The sequence below is a fragment of the Eschrichtius robustus genome, chromosome 1, assembly GCF_028021215.1.
Source record: "Eschrichtius robustus isolate mEscRob2 chromosome 1, mEscRob2.pri, whole genome shotgun sequence".
NCBI lineage: Eukaryota > Metazoa > Chordata > Mammalia > Artiodactyla > Eschrichtiidae > Eschrichtius > Eschrichtius robustus.
This window is the reverse complement of record NC_090824.1, coordinates 165,241,569-165,266,864: the sequence shown is the minus strand read 5'-3', so window position 1 is coordinate 165,266,864 and position 25,296 is coordinate 165,241,569. Positions and strand designations below refer to the sequence as shown.

Below are 25,296 nucleotides of genomic sequence, written 5' to 3'. Positions count from 1 at the left end.
TTTTGTAAATAAAGTTTTATTGGAACACAGCTGTGCCCACTGGTTCACGGGTTGTCTGTGGCTGCTTTTGCCTGGTAACAGCACAGTGTTGAGTAGTTGAGACAGAAACCATATGGGCTGAAAAGCCCTAAAATATTTACTCTCTGGCCCTTTACAGAAAAAGTTGACTGACCCCCAAATTTTGAAAAAAAAATTTTAAGCAGATATTATTGAACTTAAAAGATGGAAAAGTCTGAATATGTAGAACTTAGAAACTACTGATTCTACAAACACAAACAATATTTAAAGTCAAATGACAAACAGAGAACATTAGAAATAGGTACAACAGACAAATAGTATATATTCATGATACAAGTGAGGAAAAGATCACCATCCAAATAGGAAAAAGAGTAAATGACTTCAGCAGCTAATTGAAACATGAAGAAGTATAAATGGGCAAAAAATGCATGACGATATTTTCTACCTTGTTAGCAATCGGAGGGGGGCAAAAAAATAATGACTCATAGTTTACCTTAAAAAATCAGCAAATTAAAAAAAAATAGTTATACTCTGTATTGGCATATGTTCAAAGAAACAGGTAGTCTTAGAAGAGGTAATTGGAATAGGGACTTCCCTGGCGGTCCAGTGGCTAAGACTTCGCCTTCCAATGCAGGAGATGTGGGTTCAATCCCTGGTGGGGGAGCTAAAATCTCACATGCCTCCTGCCCAAAAGACCAAAACATAAAACAGAAGAATACTGTAACAAAGTCAATGAAGACTTTAAAAATGGTCCATATAAAAAAAAATCTTAAAAAAAAAAAAAAAGAGGTAATGGGAATAAAAATTTGATATACTATACACTTTTTGGAAGAAATTTGTCTTTTAGAACATGGGTCAAAAGTTCTTTCCAACGAAAAAGCTTAGCATTAGGAAAATGTTATTCTAGTATCAGACGGTCTAAAGCACATGTTTTATGGTAACATTGTATCGGGTTTAAAACCTACTTTTTTCAGGAGAAACCTGTGACTTTGCTTGTCCCCGCACCAGCCTGCAGGTGGCGCCGTCACCAGCACAGACGCCACAGTTGTCTTCCTTGGCGTTGCTCCCCAGTTGCCGGTCGCAGCCCACTGCCTGCAGACAGAAGCACGGCGGTCAGGAGCGGGTAGAGATACGGGGATGTGAGACCTTCTGTATGTCAGAAACCGTATTTATGGTGTTATCCTTCTTAAATGTACGAGTTGGCTCTCTTTTATGAGAATATAGTTTTTAAAAGATATAATAATATATAAAGCTTGACAGCACCCTGTCGTTTATATGATTCTTCTCCAAAGCCCAAAGAATTAAAAAAGACTTGAGACTGCCCCTTGACACTCCCACTCTTAGTGTTTTATTTATAATTTTATTCAGATATTTTATGTACATAAAATGAATGGAACATTACAGATATTTCCTCTCTCCTCTTTCCCCACCCCTTCCCTCTCTATCCCTACCCTAGTCCTATTCTCTCATTTCTTCCCCCAAATGACCACTATTCTGAAGTTGATGTATATCCTTCTGGTCCATAGTTTTATTTTAATTTTTTTTTGTTTTTAATCTCAATCTATACCTGTATATTAATACTGATGATATATCCATCTCTCTCTATATTCTGTATTTGTATCTTTGCATTTCCTTCTGTTTATCATTATCTATGCGTATACCTATCTCTACCTGTATGTCATTATATATATGTGTGTGTGTTTGTATATATACAATCTTTATAAAAACTTTTATAAACAATTTTTAAAATATAAGAAAGGAATTAATGAGAGAGCTATCTCATAGAATATGCTTCTACTGATATCCTTCGGTCTTTTGTGAATTACTGCTTTTGTGAGTTGTGTGTGTGTATTTGCTAGACTGTGAGCTTCCTTGTATGAGAAAAAGGGCTATGTCTTATATTTCTTTTTTTTTATTTTACAAATATGTCTTTTACATGATGTGCGCCCAATAATATTAACTGATGAGCTGGCTTATCTCTACCTCTGCATACACATTCAACTTTATTTGTATTTATATGCCTGGTGTGTAAGTGCAGAGACCTCAGAGGCAAACAGCCCACTTACAAAACCTGCCCTGTCCTACCACCCCTTTCAAGCTGCAGGGTGTTGAACAATTCAAACTCTAGGAGACTCATTTTCCTCAAGAGTAAAATAGGGACAATAAAACATACTCCACGTAGGGTCTACTAAGAATGAAATGAGAAAATGTATGTGAAACTCTTAGTACAGTGATTAGAATACTCAAAGGGCTCAACAAAAGAGAGCCCCTTTAACCTCTCTCTGTTTTTCATTTTGTTTTGACTGCTGGGTTGAGCCCCTATGCTTCGGTTTGGAGAACTGCTGGATCAGATTTTGTATCCATGGTGTTGAAGAGAATATAAAACAGGACGAAGCTGGAACCACATCTATAGACTATTCTTTCCAAAATGTTGGTGCTGAAGGGAAGGAAAAAGATCAAATGAAAGTTTCAGGGAGAGGTAGGAAAAGTTCCAAGGAAGTTTAAGGAAAAGCCTATGATTAGAGACATTTTCAAATTCACAAAGGGCTGTCATGAAGAAAGGGTTTACATTTGTTCTGTGTATTTTCAAACGGTGAAAGCTACAGGTTTAGGCATAATTTAGTTCAATATGAGAAAGTTTTTAAAGTCAGAGTTATCCAACAATAAATATTCAACCATGGGCTGGGTAGGAGACTTTTTGGCAGGAAAATTGGAGAGGGGATTAAATTATTTGATGAGCAGCTGAATCCTTTGAGACCCTTCAATCCTGATTATATGATTTTTATAAAGATAATAGTAAAATATTAATAATAATAGTTGATTTTTATTGAATGCTTACCACGTACCTGGCATTTTGCCAAGTATGTTATACACATTACTTCATTTAATCTTCATAGCAACCTTTTGATACCTTCTATCTCTATTTTACAAATAAGGCATCTGAGTGTCACGGAGGTTATATGACTTTCCTACATTACACAACTAGTGTATTGTTTTAAAACCTGTTTTAAAACCCAGTTCATCTGACAGCAGAATCCTAACACTATGCTATACCTTCCTCACCTTTAGTATCAGCAGATGGACAACAATGAACCCAGTTACATAGGCCATTATGTTAATATTTACAAGTACATGTGGAATAACTTAAGAGTGACTGAGTTTGGAAACACACTTGCGTGGTTGAGATTCAATCAGTGAGTAACTTGTGTTCACGCAACTTTCTCAAAGGGTAGTAATTCTACCATCAAATTATAGAAACACTGTTCCTGCCAAGCTCTGTCCTCACACATCTGTGTCCCTGAGCACTTTGCATTTCATGAGAATGAGAATCACCCTTTATCTGGTCATCCAGGAAGGGTGTGGGTTTAGGAGCTAGGATGGGCTTGTTTTGAAGAGTGTTTAGAGCCTTGCAAAACCCTGGGTAATCGAATACCCCCCTGAGCACTGACATTTATTTCATAATTTTTAAAGCTACAGTTCATCCAAATATTACAGCCAAAAATAAGCATGTGAAAACATCACAGAAAAATAATATCTGAAAAGAAGGTCTGGTTGCCTTGTGATTCATAGGGTATAAGCCAGAACTGCCCTTGAAATTGAGGGACTACTGAATTTTGGCTCTCACTTCACATCATAATGAACACTGAGCAACTTTCTAAGAATTGCCTCAACTATTTTCAACTTCTGTGACTTTTCCTGAAGTCAAGATCTCTAGTGGTAACGATTTAAAACCACTGATCGATAAACATAGCAATAAAATTTATTAACATCCATATACAACCAATTTCTATAGAGCCAGGCACTACAGAGTATAAATTAGTAATACAAGATTCATACTCTACAGTGTAGTTAATGAGACAAGTTATACAAGATAGGGGATAATATAAACAAAAATTTAAGATATATGAGCAGTGCTTTGGGGAATAAATACACATATATAAATCATCACTTCAGCTAAGGATTATTTCATAGTTCTGGCATATGATTTCTTAATCAGCTCATAGAAGTCAGTGTTTAAATAAGGGTCATTACTCCATATGAAGCAAAACATGAATTTTTCAGCTCAGTCAAATATAATCCTTCAAGAAGCAAAGAATTTTTTGAGTCAACTTCTGCTTGAGATCTCTGAAAATTGGATTCTACCTTACAAAAAATTCAAACATTCCTGCCTGAAAAATCAGAGGATATGGAGCTATGGTAGTCATTAGGAATATTCAGAAATATTTAGCTTCTCCAGCCCATGGAGGACTGCACTTCCCCACCCCCTTAGAAATTAAGTGTGGTCATTCACTGTCTTTGGCCAATGAAATATGAGTCTAAGTGTCTGTGTCACTTCTGTAAGAAGCTTCAAGGGTCAGTGTGAGAGTCACACATTCCCCTTCTCACTGCTGTAGTTATTATGCAAAATGCGTTCCAATAAAGCCTCCCTCAGTCTGGGTCTCTGAGACGTTCAAGGGCAAAGACTCCTGCTGACCCACGTTGGCCAAGGAGCATGAGCTAAAAGTCACCTTTAATTGTTTTAAGCCACAGAGCTTTAGGGGTTGTTGGTTACTGAAGGAAAAACCTAGCCTGTATCATACTGGAGCACTATTTAACTATTAATGGATAGAGCAGGGTCATTAACATCAAAGGGTTGTTTGAAACTGGCCATTTCACATTAAAATCCAGATTTCTGGCTCCTGTTGACAAATGAAAACTCTGACATGTTTATACACGGTTGCCCCCTTGAGCATATTAATGAGCAGATATGTATTCTCCAGCTCATGACAGCCCTCATCACTCACTATGACTAGACTTGAGCAGTTTTCTTCCAGAGTGGAGGGTAGATATTTGAGTTTCAGCCTCTATACTAAACTGTCTAAGCATCACTCACCTATCGTTCTGACTGCTCTCTACTAGAATCACATCTTACTTCCAGCTAGAAAATTTGGCTATATTTGTAGCAATACAAAACGTACAAATATCATCAGTATAGCGCCATGGTTAAGAAAACAGATTTTGGAATTCGGTTTCCTGGGTTCAAATTCCAGCTCTACCATTTTCTAGCTGTGCCGTCTGGGCAAATGACTTAGTCTCTTCAAATTCCAGTTTCCTTACAGACAGAGTGGGGATAATGACTATCCCAGCTTCATAGTGTATGATGAGCTAACACAGTAAAGTGCTTAGACAATGCCTGACACCTTGTAAGCACCCAGTAAGTGTTAGATGCTATTCTTTTTACTAGAAATACAAAGTGATTTCTTCATTTACACAGTCGTCAAGGAATTCAATAAACGTGAATGATAAATCAGACTTGTTCTGCAGATCTGGTTCCAACCAGGTCCTGTTTCTGATAAAAATCAGACCTCCAAAGCAGAAGCAAATTTCATTCAGTGAGTATAGTTGTCTCATGCTGTCTGCTGTGCTCAGACTAATGGGAGGTTCTTCCCAGGAGCACGGTGACAGGGTCATGTAAATGAGCAAACTGTAAACACACTTGCAAAAATTATTTGTAGTCTCTGTCAAGTGAACATCAGGGCTCAGTTCACTGATCCTAAGGCAATCAGAGAGAATCACACAGTTTACTTTCTCCCATCCTAATGGCTGTGGACAGCCACGGCCACATTGTATGGGAAAGGGAATTTATGTGAACATTGTCCTGTGAAAGGAAAGATACTGAATTCAACTTAGAAGCGTCTGAGTCACTTTTGAAGAAGGGCATGCAATTCTTTTGACCTGAATAGCCTTTGCCAGAAGATCCCTCAGCTTTCAGCAAGGTATCACCTATGACTGCCCAAAGAATCCACTTACTCATTAGACTCACAGAAACATGATAGGAAGCACACATTTTAAAGGAACTAATTTGGCATTGAAAACCAACTTTATCCTGCAATCGCCTTCAAACCTTGGAAACTACTGAAGCAAACTATGCACTTTAGACAAATAAGAGGGAGCTCTGGTCAGTGCCCACGAGGAGAAACCAGGGAAAGGGAACCAGTGTAGCCTACAGGGCTCCTGTGTGACAGCTGTTCTGCTGGGCTCCTGAAATGTTGTTCATGAAAGAACGAATTTATTTTTTTTGAGTGTTTTTAAAATGCACTTTAATGTTTTTTAAATGTATCACACAAACTAGTTGTACTTATTTTCATGCTGCCTTATAAATTAAAAAAATCACTATAAAGCCATCTATTTAACATTTGTCCTTACCAGCAAAATCAACTCTTTCTTTTTTTTTTTGCTCAATACATTTTTTTTTTCAATTGGGGTATAGTTGCTTTACAATGTTGGGTTAGTTTCTACTATACAGCGAAGTGAAGTAGAGTTCCCTGTGCTATACAGTACGTTCTCATTAGTTATTTATTTTATACATATTAGTGTATATATGTCAATCCCAGTCTCCCAATTCACCCCACCCCCATTTCCCCCCTTGGTGTCCATATATTTGTTCTCTACATCTGTGTCTCTATTTCTGCCTTGCAAACAGGTTCATCTGTACCATTTTTCTAGATTCCACATATATGCCTTAATATACCATATTTGTTTTTCTCTTTCTGACTTACTTCACTCTGTATGACAGTCTCTAGGTCCATCCACATCTCTACAAATGACCCAATTTTGTTCCTGTTTATGGCTGCATAATATTCCATTGTATATATGTACCACATCTTCTTTATCCATTCGTCTGTCAGTGGGCCTTTAGGTTGCTTCCATGATCTGGCTATTGTAAATAGTGCTGCAATGAACATTGGGGTGCATGTGCCTTTTTGAATTATGGTTTTCTCTGGGTATTTGCCCAGTAATGGGATTGCTGGTCATATGGTAATCCTACTTTTAGTTTTTTAAGGAACCTCCATACTGTTCTCCATAGTGGCTGTATCAATTTATATTCCCACCAACAGTGCAAGAGAGTTCCCTTTTCTCCACACCCTCTCCAGCATTTATTGTTTGTAGATTATTTGATGATGGCCTTTCTGACTGGGGTGAGGTGATACCTCATTGTAGTTTTGATTTGCATTTCTCTAATAATTAGTGATGTTGAGCATCTTTTCATGTGCCTCTTGGCCATCTGTATGTCTTCTTTGGAGAAATGTCTACTTAGGTCTTCCGCCCATTTTTTGACTGGGTTGTTTGTTTTTCTGATATGAGCTGCATAAGCTCTTTGTATATTCTGGAGATTAATCCTTTGTCAGTTGCCTTGTTTGCAAATATTTTCTCCCAGTCTGAGGGTTGTCTTTTCATCTTGTTTATGGTTTCCTTTGCTGTGCAAAAGATTTTAAGTTTCATTAGGTCCCATTTGTTTATTTTTGTTTTTATTTCCATTACTCTAGGAGGTGTACCAAAAAAGATCTTGCTGTGATTTATGTCAAAGAGTGTTCTTCCTATGTTTTCTTCTAAGTTTTATAGTGTCCAGTCCTACATTTAGGCCTTTAATCCATTTTGAGTTTATTTTTGTGTATGGTGTTAGGGAGCGTTCTAATTTCACTCTTTTACATGTAGCTGTCCAGTTTACTCATCACCACTTATTGAAGAGACTGTCTTTTCTGCATTGTATATTCTTGCCTCCTTTGTCATAGATTAGTTGACCGTATGTGGGGGGGGTTTATCTCTGGGCTTTCTACCCTGTTCCATTGATCTATATTTCTGTTTTTGTGCCAGTACCATACTGTCTTGATTACTGTAGTTTTGTAGTATAGTCTGAAGTCAGGGAGCCTGATTCTTCCAGCTCCATTTTTTTTTTTTTTTCCTCAAGACTGCTTTGGCTGTTCAGGGTCTTTTCTGTCTCCATACAAATTTTAAGATTTTTTGTTCTAGGTCTGTGAAAAATGCCATTGGTAATTTGATAGGGATTGCATTGAACCTGTAGATTGCTTTGGGTAGTAGAGTCATTTTCACAATATTGATTCTTCCAATCCAAGAACATGGTATATCTTTCCATCTGTTTATGTCATCTTTGATTTCTTTCATTAGTGTCTTATAGTTTTCTGAGTACAGGTCTTTTGCCTCCTTAGGTAGGTTTATTCCTACATATTTTATTCTTTTTGTTGCAATGGTGAATGGGATTGTTTCCTTACTTTCTCTTTCATATTTTTCATCATTAGTGTATAGGAATGCAAGAGACTTCCGTGCATTAATTTTGTATCCTGCAACGTTACCAAATTCATTGATTAGCTCTAGTAGTTTTCTGGTGGCAACTTTACGATTTTCTATGTATAGTATCATGTCATCTGCAAACAGTGACTGTTTTACTTCTTCTTTTCCAATTTGTATTCCTTTTATTTCTTTTTCTTCTGTGATTGCCGTGGCTAGGACTTCCAAAACTGTTGAATGAGAGTGGCTAGAGAGGACCTCCTTGTCTTGTTCCTGATCTTAGAGGAAATGCTTTCAGTTTTTCACCATTAAGAATGATGTTTTGCTGTGGGTTTGTTGTATATGGCCTTTATTATGTCGAGGTAGGTTCCCTCTATGCCCACTTTCTGGAGAGTTTTTATCATAAATGGGTGTTGAATTTTGTCAAAAGCTTTTTCTGCATCTACTGAGATGATCGTTTGGTTTTTATTCTTCAGTTTGTTAATATGGTGTATCACATTGATTGATTTGTGTATATTGAAGAATCCTTGCATCCCTGGGATAAATTCCACTTGATCATGGTGTATGATCCTTTTAATGTGTTGTTGGATTCTCGTTTGCTAGTATTTTGTTGAGGATTTTTGTGTCTATATTTATCATAACTTTGTTTAATGGTTTATAGGCTACAAGTGAGTTTTCAGCATGATTCAAAATTACTTTCTTCCCAGTGGTACCTTTAGTTCATGTCTGCCTCTCTTGTCCTAAGACCCTTCCTGCTGCATTGAGAGCCTTAAAAGAAAGGCCACAAGACAGTGTCTCAGTGATGAGCTGGGTTTACATGTTCAGCAAAACTGGGCAATATTAGACCATCAACAGTTTGGTAATGAGGACGATGAACTGTACTCTACGGGTAACTTTTCATCCTTTCAGATTATCCTTCTTATTTGAGAATACTTTTTATTTTTGCAGGCAATTCTGTAATTATCAATGTAACAGGTTCTTGAGGCTTCCACACCTCATAAGATAAAGAGTCAATATCCATACCATTTCTTTTTTTTTAACTTTTTATTTTATATTGGAGTATAGTTGATTAATGAAAGAACAAATTTAAAATAGGGCCTATAAGGAGAGTAACATCTCCTTTATACAGACTGAAGAGACCAAGGCTCAGAGACAGTAAGCAGTCATAGGAAACTAATACATCCTGCACCAAGCAGTGTTCACTCCAACCATGTCACTGAGACTGCTTAAGCTGAGGTCACCAATGATCTCTGTTTGGTCCAAATGAAGCAGGCATATTTCAATTCTTTTCCCTCTTGACTTCTCTGAAGTATTTGGCACTGCAAACTTCCTTCTTAAACACTCACTCACCCATATCTTGTTTTTTTCCCAGTTTTCTATTACACAGAAGATTGTTTTGTGTAGTCTCCATCATGTGCACCTCTTCCAATGCTTGCCCCTGAAATGATGGGGCCTGAACTCTGTCCTTGGGAATCTGCCCTTCTCATTCAGTCCCTAAGGACATACATTAGCTTTAACCATGGGATGACCCCCAGATCTATATTCCCCGTCTAGAATTCTCTCCTAAGCTCTAGATTCGTGTATCAACTTGGATATCCACGGGTACATCAGGCTCATCATCTTTTCCCCACACACTTGGTCCTCACTCAGTATTTTCTGTCTTGGTGAAGGGCCTCATCATCTACTTAGTTATTATGTCAGAAATCCAGACATCATTCTCAACTTCTCTCTCTCTCTTCCCACATCCAATCAAACATCCAGCCCTAAAAGATCTGTTTCTTTAATCTGTAGAATTTGTCTCTCCTTCTCAGTCACCCTACATTCACCTTACTTTAAGCTCTTGTTATCCCAACTTGACCAATTATTATCTGCTCCAACCCTGTCTTCCCCAAATAATCTGCCACATTGCCACTTGAGTGATCTTTCTAAAAACAATCCCAACTCAGCTATTTCTTATAAAATTCTTCAGTGGCTCCTCTCCTCTTATAACTTTCAGAATAAGTTCATGATTGGTTTCCACATACATCTGTTGCCTCAATTTCAAGCATTATCCCACAGGTATTTTTCACCTCAGCTCTACAGAATGAGTCAAAGATGCTTAAACACACCTACTATCACATCTCTTCACCAGCGCTATTCCTTCTGCTTGGGATTCTCTTCCTCATCTTGGTATATGTAACTTCTACTCAACTTTTCAAAACCTCAGTGTCAAAACATTACCTTGATCACATTGCTCTTCTTTAGCCCAGATTAAATTGTTTGTTAATAACAATTATTTTTCATTATAAAAGCAATACACACTCATTGTCAAAAACTTGGAAAACAAAAAAGCATAATTCTACTGACAAATAATAGCTATTATTATCATTTAGTGGAAGAGCTCAAAAGTTAACTGGTGGTTACAAAGGGAAACCATTGACAGCATATGAGATAGAAAAATGAAGTAGTAAACTCTGACCTTAGAGAAGATTAAGCAACAGCAAACATCAAATAAGATGGTTTAAGACTAGGAAAGAAAGGAAGAGAGATTGGTTAGGCTACCAAGGGAGACTGACTAGTTTAGTCTTGGGGTAGAAAGGTGAAAGTGAGAGAGGAAAGAAGAGTAAAATGTGAGAGATTTGATAGCGGTACCGGGATAGAGGACATGCAAGCAAATACACTTGGTGACTACAATATGAATTCAGGAAGGTAACACTGAGAACTGTGGTGTCATAAGCAGAAATGAATAGAAATAGCAGTTAGAATAACTAGTGCATCTGGGAAGAACAATACTAGTTCATTTGAGAAGGTGGGGGCGGGATTGGACGAATTCCGAGGGTGTATTGGAGGAATTTGTGGAATCTCCCAGAATGGATATCAAGCTTGAACTAGAAAATTCAGGATTGGAGGCTGAGAGAGAAATGAAAGAAAGACCAAGAGTTATGAAAAGCCTCTGCATTTGCAAGTAGACAAGACTCATTTATTCAACCAGTTTTTAAGTGAGGACCTATTGATGGAGCCAGACATTGTCAGGGTACTGGGGTATGGCAGTGAGTCTAAATGTAGCAATTAAAAAGACAGAGAATGTCACAGTAGATCAAAAAACAAGATCCAACTATCTGTTGTCTGAAGAAACCCACTTTAAATATAAAAGCATCTATAAATTAAAAGTAAAGGGATGGAGAAAGACACAGTATGCTAACATTAATAAAAATAAAGCAGGGGTAGGTATGTTAATTTCAGACAGAGCAGACTTCAGAGCAAGGGGAGTTATCAAGGGCATTTATGTAATGATAAAGGTGTCAATACTCCAAGACAACATAACAGTTCTTAATGTGTATATGCCTAACAATGGAATGCCAAAATACACGAGGCAAAAACCCACAGAACTGCAAGGAAAAGTAGATGAATCCACTATTATAGTTGGAGACTTCAACACCCCTCTATCAGAAATGGATAGATCCAGCAGGTGGAAAAAATTGAAGAAGAACTAAATAAATGGAGAGATATTCCTTTTTTGTGGATAGGAAGATTCAATATTATCAAGATGTTAGCTCTTTCCAACTTGATTCCAGAAAGTTATTTTGTGGATATTAATAAACTGATTCTAAAGTTTACACAAAGAGGGAAAAGACCCAGAACAGTCAACACAATACTGAAGGAGAAGAACAGTGTCAGAGGACTAACACTGCCCAACTTCAAGGCTTACGAATAAAGCCAAAGTAATCAAGATGGTATGGTATTGGAAAAAGAATAGACAAATAGATCAATGGAACGGAATAGAGAGCACAGAAATCAACTGACATGAATACAATCAAATGATCTTTGACAAAGGAGCAAAGGCAATACAATGGAAAAAAAAGATAGTCTCTTCAATGAATGGTGCTAGAACAAGTGCACATCCACATGCAAAAAAATGAATCTAGACACAGACTTACATCCTTCACAAAAACTAACTCAAAATGGATCATAGACCTAAATGTAAAAACAAAACTATAAAACTCCTAGAAGGTAACCTAGAAGAAAACCTAGGTGACCTTGGCTATGGTGATGACTTTTTAGATATAACACCTAAAGCATGATCACTGGAAGAAATTACTGATAAGCTGGACTTCATTAAAATCAAAAGCCTCAGGACTTCCCTGGTGGTCCAGTGGTTAAGACTTCGCCTTCTAATGCAGGGGGTGCGGGTTCGATCCCCACGGGTTCGGGGAGCTAAGACCTCACACGCCTCACAGCCAAAAAACCCAAACATGAAACAGAAGTAATATTGTAACAAATTTAATAAAGACTTTAAAAATGGTCCACATCAAAAAAAAAATCTTAAAAAACTAAATGAAAATGAAATAAAATAAAAAGCCTCTGGTCTGTAAAAGACACTGTCAAGAGAACAAGAAGACGAGTCACACTGGGAGAAAATATTTGCAAAACACACATCTGATAAAGGACGGTTATCCAACATATATAAATAACTCTAAACAATAAGAAAATAAGCAACCCAATCAAAAAATGGGCAAAAGACCTGAACAGACACCACATCAAAGAAGATATATAGGTGATAAATAAGCATGTGAAAAGATGCTCAACATTACATGTCATTAGGGAATTGCAAATTAAAACAACAATATGATACCCCTACACACCTATTAAAATGACCAAAATCTGGAACAATGACACTACCAAATGCTGGGGGTGATGTGGAACAACAGTAACTCTTACTCATTGCTGGTAGGAGTGCAAAATGCAGTCACTTTGGAAGACAGTTTGAGACTCTCTTACAAAAATAAACATACTCTTACCATGATACAGCAATCACACTCCTTGGTATTTACCCAAATGTATTGAAAAGTTGCATCCATACAAAAACCTGCACATGACGTTTATAGCAGCTTTATTCATAATTGCCGAAACTTGGAAGCAACCAAGATGTCTTTCAGTAGGTGAATGAATAAGTAAAATGTGGCACATCCTGACAATGGAATATTATTCAGCAGTAAAAAGAAATGAGCTATCAAGTGATACAAAGACATAGAGAAAATTTAGATGCATATTACTAAGTGAAAGAAGCCAATCTGAAAAGCCTACACTGTATGATTCCAACTATATGGCATTCTGGAAAAGACAAAACTATGGAGGAAGTTAAAAGATCAGTGGTTACCAGGGGTTAAGAGTGGGAGGGATGAGTAGGCAGAGCACAGAGGATTTTTAGGGGAGTGAAAATGACAGATACATGTCATTATACTTTTGTCCAAACCCATGGAATATCCAACTCCAAGAGTGGACCCTAATGGAAACTGTGGACTTTGGGTGACTATGATGCGTCAATGTAGGTTCATCAATTGTAATAAAGGTACCACTCTGGTGGGGGAGTGTTGAAAATGGTGGAGGCTCTGCATGTGTGCGGGCAGGGGGTATATGGGAAACATCAGTACCTTCCACTCAATTTTGCTCTGAACCTAAAAAATTTTAAGTCCTTTTTTAAAAAGGTGGGGAAGGGGAGAGAAGAGTTCAGGAAGAGCCTGGAAAGGTAAGCAAGGATCCTGAATGTCATCATCAATGCAACGACAAGCCATTTAGGGATTTTGGTGGGAGGAGTGAAAAACTCTGATTTAGGCTTTCAGGCAATCTCTTTGGCTGCTGTGTAGAGAACGAATCAAATGGGGACAGTGTTGGAAGCTGGGAGATCAGGACAGGAGGCTATTGTAGTTTAGGTCAGAGCTAACGCGGGGCTTAGACTAGGAAGGAAATCAGTGGAGATAGAAATGGTGGATTCAAAAGAGGCTTTGGAGGTAGAACTGACAGGACTTGACAATGGATTAGATGTGTGGATTGAAAGAGAAGAATCAAGAATGACTCCAGGGTTTTGTGGTGAGCAACTGGGGGCCATTTTCCAGATGAAAAGATGTAGAAAGGAGAAACTAGTCTGAGGAACAAGACCACGGTTCGTCTAAGCGTATGAAGTCAGAGATGCCTGGCAGTGTCTGACACTTAGTAGATGGTTAGGTTCATTTGCTATTGTTACTACCATTTTTGTTATGAACATAATAGGGTAGATGGAATACTAGGCATTCATTATGTTTACAATTTTTTTTCCAGTGATCAAAGGAATGGGGTGGAATCCTAACCTTTCCCTACTATCCCCATACTGTCTCAGCAACCTGTCATAGCCCCCTGAATCCTCAGACCCATTACAAGCCGTGGGGGATTATACCTCAGACACACTCACTGCAGCTCTCCAAAGTCCACTCTGAAAAGTCTGCTGGAACACATTCATGCTAATTAATTAATATATGTCATTGCTCCCAAAGACCCAAAACAATGAATTAGTTTTAATAAGAAAGGTCAGAGAACCTATCAGTATTATCCTTCCAAAGCAATGATTCTCAAAGTGGGGTCCCTGGGCCAGGAACATCAGCATCTCCTGGGAACGTGTTAGAAATGCACATTTTCAGGCCCTACCCCAGACCGACTGGATCAGACACTCTGGCACTGGGGCCCAGAACACTGTGTTTTAACAAGTCCTTCACGTGACTCCGATGCACTTTCAAGTTGGAGAACCACTGATCTAGAAAAACCACAAGTCACATATTGCAATCTTTTGATTCTACAGGGGCAAAATTTACACTATTTTAAATAAGTAAGACATAAGCTACAGGTGAGTAATACTCCCTAAAAAATTTTTACATTAAAATGATCAAAGACAATATTTCATCTGCGTGAAAAAAAGTGCAGAAGAAAAAGATTATTGACAGTGGTCGTGGCACATCCTTGAACCAGGGGTACAGGAAGTAGGTGTGGCTTACCTGACAGATGCCGCTGATACACATGTCCAAGGAGTCAGCATTGCAACGAGTTCCATCCAAGACCTTGGGTGCCAGCTCCACTACCAAGTTCTGTCCCTGTGCGTGACACTTGAGCGCACAGGGGACAGCAGGATCATTGTACTCTGGAAGCCACTCATAATAACGCCCCTGATACTGGACATCATTGTAGGCTGAACACTGCTGGGCTCTGAAGTCCTCCGCATCCGGAGGGCAGTCCTGGGGGCAGAGAAAAAGGGCCACATGCACGTCACCCAGTGAGATGGGCCAGCAGAAGGCTGAACAAGTGTACCCGAGTCCCATGAGAGCAGACCCCAATTGCTTCTCTCCCAGAAGTCACTTCATTCCTTCACTTGTTTTTTTTTCCTTCCTTCAAAACAGAGTCTGTAGTGTGGAATTCTACTGGTACCTCTGTGATAAAGGAGGGGATCACCTCATTTATTCTGATTATTTTTCCACCCAGGTTGTTTTCTCCAGTTAATTAAAACTTACCATACTTAAATGCCAAAATTTGCTCTATTTTAACCATACTGAATATAAATTTCAAATGCATTACACAACCTCCTTCTTTTTGAGACAAGGGAAAATGGAATGTTTTTGATTTTTCCAGGTGACCTAAGGTCTTCATAGGAAATATTAATTATCTTCCATGCCTTTAGGAGCCATTTCAACGTAAAGGATTGTTATTAACTGGCCCCAAACTGCTGTGCTCTGTGGGGACTTGGGTTTGTTTCATTGCTTTTGTCATTGTTATTTAGTTCATCACATTTCCTCTCTTGTTTTCAGACCCCCAGCCATCCCTCTTTACTGGTACCCAGTGCCTGCCTTCAATGGGCTCTAGAATGGAAAGAGATAATGTAGCTTTTTCAAATTCTGTCTACAACAAAAGCAAATAAATCCCAAGTTAATACCCCAAGGAGCTCTCATAATAATAGGACAAAGTGTTTGTATAAGTCTTGATGACTCAAGGGTCTTTTTATTTAATTACTAATCAATTTCATCAGATATTTACAAAGCAAGATGCTAGATGATAAAAATGTTACTTTACTCTTCAAAACTGAGCACACTGTGATGACCTAGAGGGGTGGGATAGGGGGTGGGGTGGGAGGGAGGCTTAAGAGGGAAGGGATATATGTATACATATAGCTGAGTCACTTTGTCCTACGGCAGAAACTAACACAACATTTTAAAGCAAATATACTCCAATAAAAAAAACAACAACAACAAGAGGAACGAGTCCTTGTAAGTTAGGCATAGAGAATAAAAATTGAGAAGCAACTCCAAAAAGCTGTAATGGCCATTCAGCAGTACCTAATAATGACTTCAAAGCTAGTTAAATCCAAACTAGAAAGTGATGAACAAGAAATAATGCCTACTTAACAGGGGGCTGCAAATAGACACAGGGGTAAAGTACTTTTGAAACTTTAGATAAGGGAGATTATTATTTTTACAAGTTTCCCCAGAAGGACAAATCACCCCCAAAGTACAATAATGTTAGCTTAAAATTATTAGAAGACACTTGTTTTAGATTATATTATACTAATAATTGTTTTTCATTTATTTTTCCAAATAAGCCAATTAATTCTAAAAGCTCAGCAACAAACAAAGCAAAACAATAAGACAATTCAGCGTAAAGGTTATTTAAAATAGTCAGGGCTTCCCTGGTGGCACAGTGGTTAAGAATTCACCTGCCATTGCAGGAGACACAGGTTCAAGTCCTGGTCCAGGAAGATCCCACATGCTGCGGAGCAGCTAAGCCCGTGTGCCACATCTACTGAGCCTGTGCTCTAGAGCCCACAAGCCACAACTACTGAAGCCCACGAGCCTAGAGCCTGTGCTCTGCAACAAGAGAAGCCATGACAATGAGAAGCCCGCGAACCACAATGAAGAGTAGCCCCCACTCGCCGCAACTAGAGAAAGCCCGCACGCAGCAATGAAGACCCAACACAGCCAAAAATAAAAACAAATAAATAAATAAATTTATTTTAAAAATAAGAAAATAAAATATTCGGTATGCAACTCTACACACAGTTCTATTAAAATTTATAGAGCATTTTTTGCTATAAACATATCAAATACATTTATAAAATACAAAGGTTCACTCAATATTAAAGACATTGTTTACATTTTAGTATGCAAAAATATAGATATAAATATATATGATATCACCTGATGAATTTCCAGACACTTAAGCTGAGTGAAAAATGCCAATCCCCCAAACTTACTCACATGATTACATCTATACAATGTTCTTGAAGTGATTAAATTATAGAAATGAAGAACAGATTAGTGGTTGCCAAGGACTAAGGATGGGGTGAAGCTGGAGGAAAGTGGGTGTGGCTATAAAAGGAAATGAGAGATTCTTGTGGTGATGGAGTTATTCTTTATCTTGCCTATGTCAATATCAATATCCTGGTCCTGATACTGTACTATAGTTTTGCAAAATCTTACCATTGTGGGAAACTGGGTAAAGGCAACATGGGACGTCTATGTATTATTTCTTACAACTGTATGTATATCTACAATTATCTCAAATAAAATGTTCAATTAAAAAAAAAACAAAAACAAAACAAAACAAAACAAAAAAAACTTGAGCACAAACTTCCCAATTAATGGGAATGAATTCATTGTATACAAACTTCCCAATTAAAGAAAATAGATACAGAAAGGCAATATATTATTTTTTTTCTTATTGCAAAAGAAATAAATGTTCATTGTAAAAACTTTGGGAATAGTTTCTATTCAAAAAGAGAATAAATAACAAAGATTCTTATACATAAATCTTTGCACAAATTTTTGATTATTTCCCAAGGACAAATTTCTGGAAATGAAATTTCTGAGAAAAAGAGTGTGTTTCATGAGCTTTTCAAAATATTACCACATTGCCCTCCAGGAAGGTCGTATTATTATCATCAGGCCATATAAGTTCCCTTTTCTCAGTACCTCCTCTCAGTTTGGATATTATAATTTTCTAAAATTTTTTCCAATCATAAGTGTTTCATAGAATTACAACATTTTAATTTGTATTTCCTTCTTATTATTTAGGTTTAATATCTTTTCATGTATATTTGCTTTTTGTATTAATTCTTCAAAAATTTCTTGTTTTCTGTCCTTCATTTATCTATTGGAATGTTTGTGTTTTTATTATTATTATTATTTTTTTTTTTTTTTAAGATTTATTTATTGATTGATTGATTGCTATGTTGGGTCTTCGTTTCTGTGCTAGAGCTTTCTCTAGTTGCAGCAAGCGGGGGCCAATCTTCATCGCGGTGCGCGGGCCTCTCACTATCGTGGCCTCTCTTGTTGCGGAGCACAGGCTCCAGACGCGCAGGCTCAGTAGTTGTGGCTCACGGGCCTAGTTGCTCCGCGGCATGTGGGATCTTCCCAGACCAGGGCACGAACCCGTGTCCCCTGCATTAGCAGGCAGATTCTCAACCACTGCGCCACCAGGGAAGCCCTGTGTTTTTATTATTTTTAACAGATAAAGCTATTAAATTTCATAGTGAAGTTATCGACTCTTTGTCATTTGTATTAGAAATATTTTCCCCATTTAATCTTGTTTTTGGTGCTTTGTGAAGTCAAGAAGTTTTGAATTTTTATGTAGTCAGCTCTATTCATATTTCCTTTTAAGGTTTCTTTCTTTACTAATGAGATATGCTTTTCCCTCCCTGCCCTGAAAACAGATAAATACTTAAATGTATTTTTCTAGTTCCTTCATAGTTTAGCAATTATGTTTAACTCTTTATTACATTTGGAATGTATTTTGATCTTTGGGGTGAGGTAGAAATCTAACTTTATTTTTCTGCAAATAGTTATTAACAAATTATCAGCCAGAATTTTAAAATATAATTTCTTCTATTTATCCCCTTTTTACTACTTAATTTTTGTATTTTACTGTGTTTATGCTTTGGGCCTTGATAAAGTGCCTAAAATCCTTTTTGGAAGTAGGTAGGGAATAAGTAAAATATAATTAGCAGATTTTCCCCTGAAATTAGTTGTATTACTTTGCTGTGAATCATTCCAAAATCTTCTATTACATCCACATTTTTCTTTGTTTTCACAAAATTAACCCTTAACCTAGGTCACACCTATGGAAGAAAGTATCAAACTGCAGAAGATTAAACCTGGATGACATTTCTGTCTTGGAATGAGGACGTCTTCCATCTAGCCATAGAGAAGATCATCAGTGACAAAATTATATCACCTCCTCTTTCCTCAATCAGGGTCAATTTCTTCTGTATCTGACTCTTTGAAACCCAGAGAGTATAAGAGAGCAGGGTAAAAACAACTTCCCTTGCATTAGGCTCACTTAGCATCTTAAGCACACTTGAGGAAATAAAAGTGCTAGCTGTCTGACTCTTGAATGTCTTAAACCCCTCAAACCAAAGAAGTTTCACAAAATCAACTATGGTTAATTAACAGAAGCCAGCCTAAACTGAGCCCTTGCTGAAAGGGTGGCCATGTTTGTATGTGTGACCTAGCCTCCTTGGCCACAGCTGATTATCAGAGGCAAACATCTGGTCCACACCAGGTCAATATTTCCCAGGAATTCAGAATTGCAACAAAAGAGCTGGAGCTGAAAACTCACATCAATCTGGGCTGGGCTAGCCATTTCTTACATGTGATGCATGCTGAAGCAAAGTGAGCCAGTTCCCACAGCAAAGAGCAACGAATTAGACATGAAAGGTCAGATAATAAAACATGGGTTTCAGCTGAAGGAGTAAGTAACCTGGGCTTCACTTTCTGATTCCCGGGTCCAGGCCCTCAAGATGTGCTTATTCCTAAATTCCGCTAAATATCCACTCATCCATCCTGTGAATCCCATTTTGCTTGAGCTAATTTGAGTGGGTTTCTGTTCCTTACACATGATGATCCCTGATCAAGACAGCCGTATATCTAGCCCATGCTTTCTAGTTTACCAGGAAATATTACTGACATTCTCTCTTCACTACCACCCTTTGAGCGGGGTAGGTCAGGATTATCATTACCCTCGTTTGTATAAATGGAGAAAACTGTGATACAAAAAGTCTTCAGTCGCTAGCCCAAAGGCATACAACTAGAGTATGACAGAGCCAAGACTGATTCCCAAAGAAACAAGCATTCCATTATATGATACTGCTTTCTAGTAATCTTGGGGGACATTGACTGCTTACATTAAATGCTTTCATTTACATGGCATTCTTCCACTGTCAACACTAAGTCTGTCTAGTCTGGTTCAGATGGGTTGCATGCCCTGGCTCAAGACAATCTAGGGATTCCTGTGTCTAAAGTTTAGTTGACATTTAGGAAGCTTGGCTGCCAAACATCCATCTGCTTTCCTTTCCCTGAGAAGCATTTCTTCATATTAGTCAAGTTCAAGACAACACTTATTTATTAAATATACTTTATGGGTTTTGCCTAGGTGACATGCTGTAAGGAACACAAAAGAAGAATATAATCCATCAGTTACCTAGCGAGCTTGTTATCTTATTGGAGATGTAGCATCTATGTGCATGGAATACATTGAAACCGTGGGTTATTTATTACCGGTATTTGTAGACTTATGGTAGGACTTTGCAATGAAGGAAATAAAATTGTTATCCAAGAGTTAAATTTAAAAGTGAATAAATGGAGCTAATAAGGAAAGAGTAAATCTAATAAGGAAACAATAGATCCTAGATCAGGAAGACTTGACTCAGTCAGGAGTGGGTAGCCAGCCTGGGAGGCATAGAAAAGAAGAAGAAGGAGGAGAGGGATTAGGAGGAAGAAGAGGAGGAGAAGGGGAAGAGATAGGGGGAGGGGAAGAAGGAGAGGGAGGGGAAAAGGGAGTAAAGCACAGCAGATAACAACCAGCACCCATTCAAGGACCATTCTATTCTGAAGACAGGGGTCTCCTTTCCTCCCTAAAACCATGAGAATACGTAAACCTGTATGGACAACTTAGGGAGAGAAGCCAAGACAGGAGGATTATCTAAGAAACTGAGTATTTTTATGCAAGAGAGACAGACCATTACCTAAGAGATGATTTATATAATAGGAGTGGACCAAGCTTTAATTTGGGTTAGATATTTAATTTTCCTCCTAGATAAGCAGTGAGTAGGGACTCAGGAGAAACACGATTTCTGTAGAAGCAAATTTGAACATTTTATCTTCATATACATGTTATAGTATGAGTTAAATTTCGTGATCCTCTTATATAACAAATGCCAAATTTTCTAGCATAAAAATAAATTATTGTAGGTGGCTACTATCAGCTAGAATAAGCAAATGATGCATCATGAATAAGTAACATTTCAGAAGGGATCTGAAGGACTATGTGATGTGAATAGAACAAGATATGAGAAACGATATAAGCAAAAAAGAAACAGCAAAAATAAATTCAGTATCTATGAGGCACAGCCTTGTCCAGCCAGGGTGAAACTTGTGAGTTGAATAAGATGTAAATCTCACCATCTTTTGGAGGTCCTGAAATGCAAGTAAGGGGAATTAAAAGCAATAGGGATCCACAGAGGGGAGCAATATTAAAAAGGGACAGAATAGGTAGCATTTTAGGAGGGCCAGTATGGTAGCAGGATGGACTGGAGTTCTGCAGATAGATATGAGAGGAAGCGGCCCTAGCCCAGAGCAGAAGAAATGGCAATGGAAAAAAAAAAAAAAAAACCCTCTAAGAGAAAACTGTCAGAAATTAGCCATTCATGGGATCCAGAGTATAAAAGATCTTTCAAGGGTCACATCAAATGTCACCTCTTCTGGAAAGTTGTCAGGGAGCCCAGGGACCCCACTGTGCAGAATTAACCATGCCTCCCTCTGTGCCCACATAAAAAATGTGTTCATGCTACAAAAATACTCTTACCAAATTATGATACACTTATTTTTAAAAATATGTTCCCTTTGCTTTCTTCCAGCTTTACCTTTAATTTCATATACCCTGGTATAAAAACATACAAGTAGTGAGTGAATTCAGGCATTAGGCCTCCTTGCTGACATGCATGACTGCCCTTGGAACTTCTCCACTTGCTCTATATACCCCTGATAAGGATAATTCTTTCCTGAGGCCTCTGGGGCCCAGCCCTGGCTGGAAGAGCCCATGCTGAGTGTTGATCAGAGGGTCATGTCTGAAGATGGCGGTTACCTGGAGCCCCAGTACTGAACATAGGCATGTTCTGTTCCCCTAATCTCCCCGGCCCTTCAGCCCAAAGCCCCATCTCCCCTGACAGAATGAATGCAGGGAGAGCCGCTGAACCGATGCCTGATTTCTCAGGGAGGGAAGTGTGGTCCTCATTTCCTGGTCATGCCTCCCACTCTGCCACATGAAGCACGGGTTCCTGCATACCACGAGTGGAATTTCTTTGTCTATGAGCTCTGAATGCACGTCCCTAACACATCCAGACTCCATAACAAAAGAACTTTCAATCGTTCCTTGAATGCCTGGAACCTGCTTTTTTCCCAGGTTCCCTGTCTTCCGCTTTTTTTTCCCTGTCTTCCGCTGACGTGGGCAGAGGTCAGAAATGTAGCTGTCAGGGTCGTCAAGCCAGATCCTCCCCTGTGTTGGGGATCCCTCCTGGGCTGCTGGAGCGGAAGGCCCAGGGGCATGGAGGACATCATTTCAGTTGCCTCTGCCTTCAGCTCCCTCCCTGCCCTCCTCTGACCTTTGTCCCTGGCCAGCTGTGAATATTCAGAAGGCCCTTCCTACTGTTCTTGGGGTTGAAGTTTCTATAATGGTATCGGAAAGTGTAATGTTCCTCCAATTACCTCTGCAATTCATGTGCTCCTGGGCTGTTAGAAGTGACCTTCCTGCTGTCTGGGTGTCATGTCATTATCTGACAAAGCTCGAGACCTCTTCACACTTCTTTCCAAGAAGCATGATGGTGTAGCAGGGTGATCAAGAGCACACACTTCCAAGGAGCCTGGAACCTGACTGCCTGGGATTAAATTCAGCTCTGTGACCCTGTGCAGGTTACCTAAATTTCCTTCTCTGTAAAAGTGGAGACAAAAATAACACCTACTTTGTAGGGATTATGAGGATTAAATTTATTTATTCATGAAAAGGCACTCCAAACAATGCCTAGCATTTAAGAAGTACTTAATAACTCTGAGCTATTATTGTTGCTATTAATACCATTACTGATCTTGGTTAGGGGTTAGAAAGCTGATACACATGTGACAAACGCCATGGTCCAGTCCGGAGGCTGAGAGCCTGAGCCTTCAAATAATCACGTGGAGGAACAGAAGAATTAGCAACCTCGGGAACAGGATTGAATGTCAGGTCTCTGGTGCTCACCGGCGGTGACTTCTGCTTCTCTGTAAAGCACACTTCACCTCCCTATGTGGTCATTGATGGTGACATCCCTTGGATGGGAATGGGAGATCTTGCACTCCCATCAGATGGGACACTCAGGTCCCCAGAAGTATAAGTGTGAGCATCTTTGAATCACGAAGCAAGTTTCCCTCAAAAGAGTGCCTGACCTGGGAATCACTAAAGGCAGCTTCCTTCGAAAGAGTGGGTGATGAGCCCCATCCCCAGGGAAGGGGGAGCCACTGACTAGTGAACGAGCATGGCCCATCTTCAGTGAGGTCATTGGAAGGCAGGGAGAAGCAACAGCAGGGCTCACAACTCAGTTCTCTCTCCACTTGAGATAGGCTGCAGAATAGTTCCCTCTCCTGCTCTCTGGACTCCTTGGGGTGATAAGAGAGATGAAGATTTCAAGAGTCTAAATCCCTAACTAATAAAGCAGGAAGCATCTCCAGTAATTATATGTAAAAAAAGACAAACCAAGATGTGACCATATTCATACACTGAGTTCACTGTGGTTACATCCACTTACGGCGCGTGACGCCCTTGAAACGTTTCTATGTTACATTCCACGGAATATACCCGTATAATCACTCCTGTAAAGGAACAGACTTCTTACAGATCATGGACACTGCAGCTGGGACTGCCTTTATCCACATCTGGTCTACAGTAGGGCTTGAGTATCACGGCTGCAGACACTTGGCGTGTGGAGATGGAGGGGTGCCCTGAACACTACAGATGTGAAAGACCTGCCACAGGGCTCCCTTATTTCCCTGTAAGGAATTTTGTTGGAAACTCTGCACTTGCAATGGCAAGCATAGAAATTAATGTCATTTTCTTATGAAATCTCTCTACGGACTCTCTTAGGATTCCAACTCTGAGATATAGAAAAGGGCGAAATTTACACTGCTGTCCTCCCCCACTAGCTCCCACCTCCTAAGCATCTATTTCTCACCAGCCTGGAGGTTTTAAAGGTTTCTGCAGACTCCTCTGAGGGACCATCAATTAGAGACCATGTGTACTCCCAAGACCCTCGGAGCCTCAGGAGCATGAGATCTTCACTCAAGCTCACCAAAGTTCTAACCATTGCAACTAATATGCACCAATTTTAGTAGATTACATTCTTTCTCTACATTGCATGGCACAACACTCCTAGACCCTTATATAACACTTGTGTTGAAAAGAGCTGCCTTTTTGAAACTAGCTAGAGCAGAGTCTCACACACACACACACACACACACACAGAGAGAGAGAGAGAGAGAGAGAAAGAAAGAGAGGGAGAGAAACCCTAGAATGAAATCTCAGAATGGAACTAGCTAGAGCAGTCTCTCTCTCTCTCTCTCTCTCTCTCTCACACACACACACACACACACACACACACACACACACACGAGAGAGAGAGACAGAGAGAGAGAGAGAGAGAGAGAGAAACCCTAGAATGAAATCTCAGAATGTAATATCTTGATCTGGACATTTAAAATGAATTCTCCTAGATAGCTTCACAGAGTATTCCTTGATAGCATATTGTTGTGAAATTTATTCTGGAATGACTGCAAGGAATTTGCCAGACCAATTTGTCTGAGAAGCCGAGCTGTCCCACTGTGTTAATCAGAATAATGCACCCTCCGCAAAGATGGTCACAACCTAATCCCTAGGACCTGCGAACAGGTTACCTTACATGGCAAAAGGGGCTTTGCCCAAAGCATCCTTTGACTAAGGTTAAGGACCCTGAGAGGGGGAGATTATCCTGGATTATCCAGGTGGGCGAACCTTGCTCAGCTGTGATCACAGGCAGATGTGACTACATAAAAATGGACAGAGAGATGCAATGTTGCTGGCTTTGAAGTTGGAAAAAGGGGCCACAAGCCAAGGAATGTGGGCAGCCTCTAGAAACTGGAAAAGACAAAGAAATGGATTCTTCCCTAGAGACTCCAGAAGGAATGCAGCCCTGCCAACACCTTAATTTTAGCCCAGTGAGACCCGTATCAGAATTCTGACCTCCAAAACTGTAAGATAATAAAAAATTTGTATTGCTGTAAGCCAAGTTTGTGGTAATGTGTTGCAGCAGCAATTAAAAACTAAAATGTACCCAGGCAAAAGGTAGTAGATGGAAATGTCTTGTGTGTAAAACCCTGAGGC

The 25,296-nt window shown here is 39.1% G+C and overlaps 1 protein-coding gene across 10 annotated transcripts in view; it reads right to left on the bottom strand.

The window, feature by feature from the left end:
• The window catches only part of ADAMTSL3 (ADAMTS like 3), a 365,276-nt gene that overhangs the window by 198,709 nt on the left and 141,271 nt on the right, over window positions 1–25,296 (bottom strand). For all 10 annotated transcript variants that reach the window (XR_011075723.1, XM_068558758.1, XM_068558696.1 and 7 more), the window contains 2 exons: window positions 14,868–15,104; window positions 984–1,110 (listed from right to left, as the gene is read on the bottom strand). Coding sequence is in view for 9 of the 10 variants with exons in the window: in XM_068558758.1 (XP_068414859.1) it covers window positions 984–1,110; window positions 14,868–15,104 (364 nt within the window). In the remaining variant the exon portion in view is untranslated. The remainder of the gene's footprint in view (window positions 1–983; window positions 1,111–14,867; window positions 15,105–25,296) is intronic.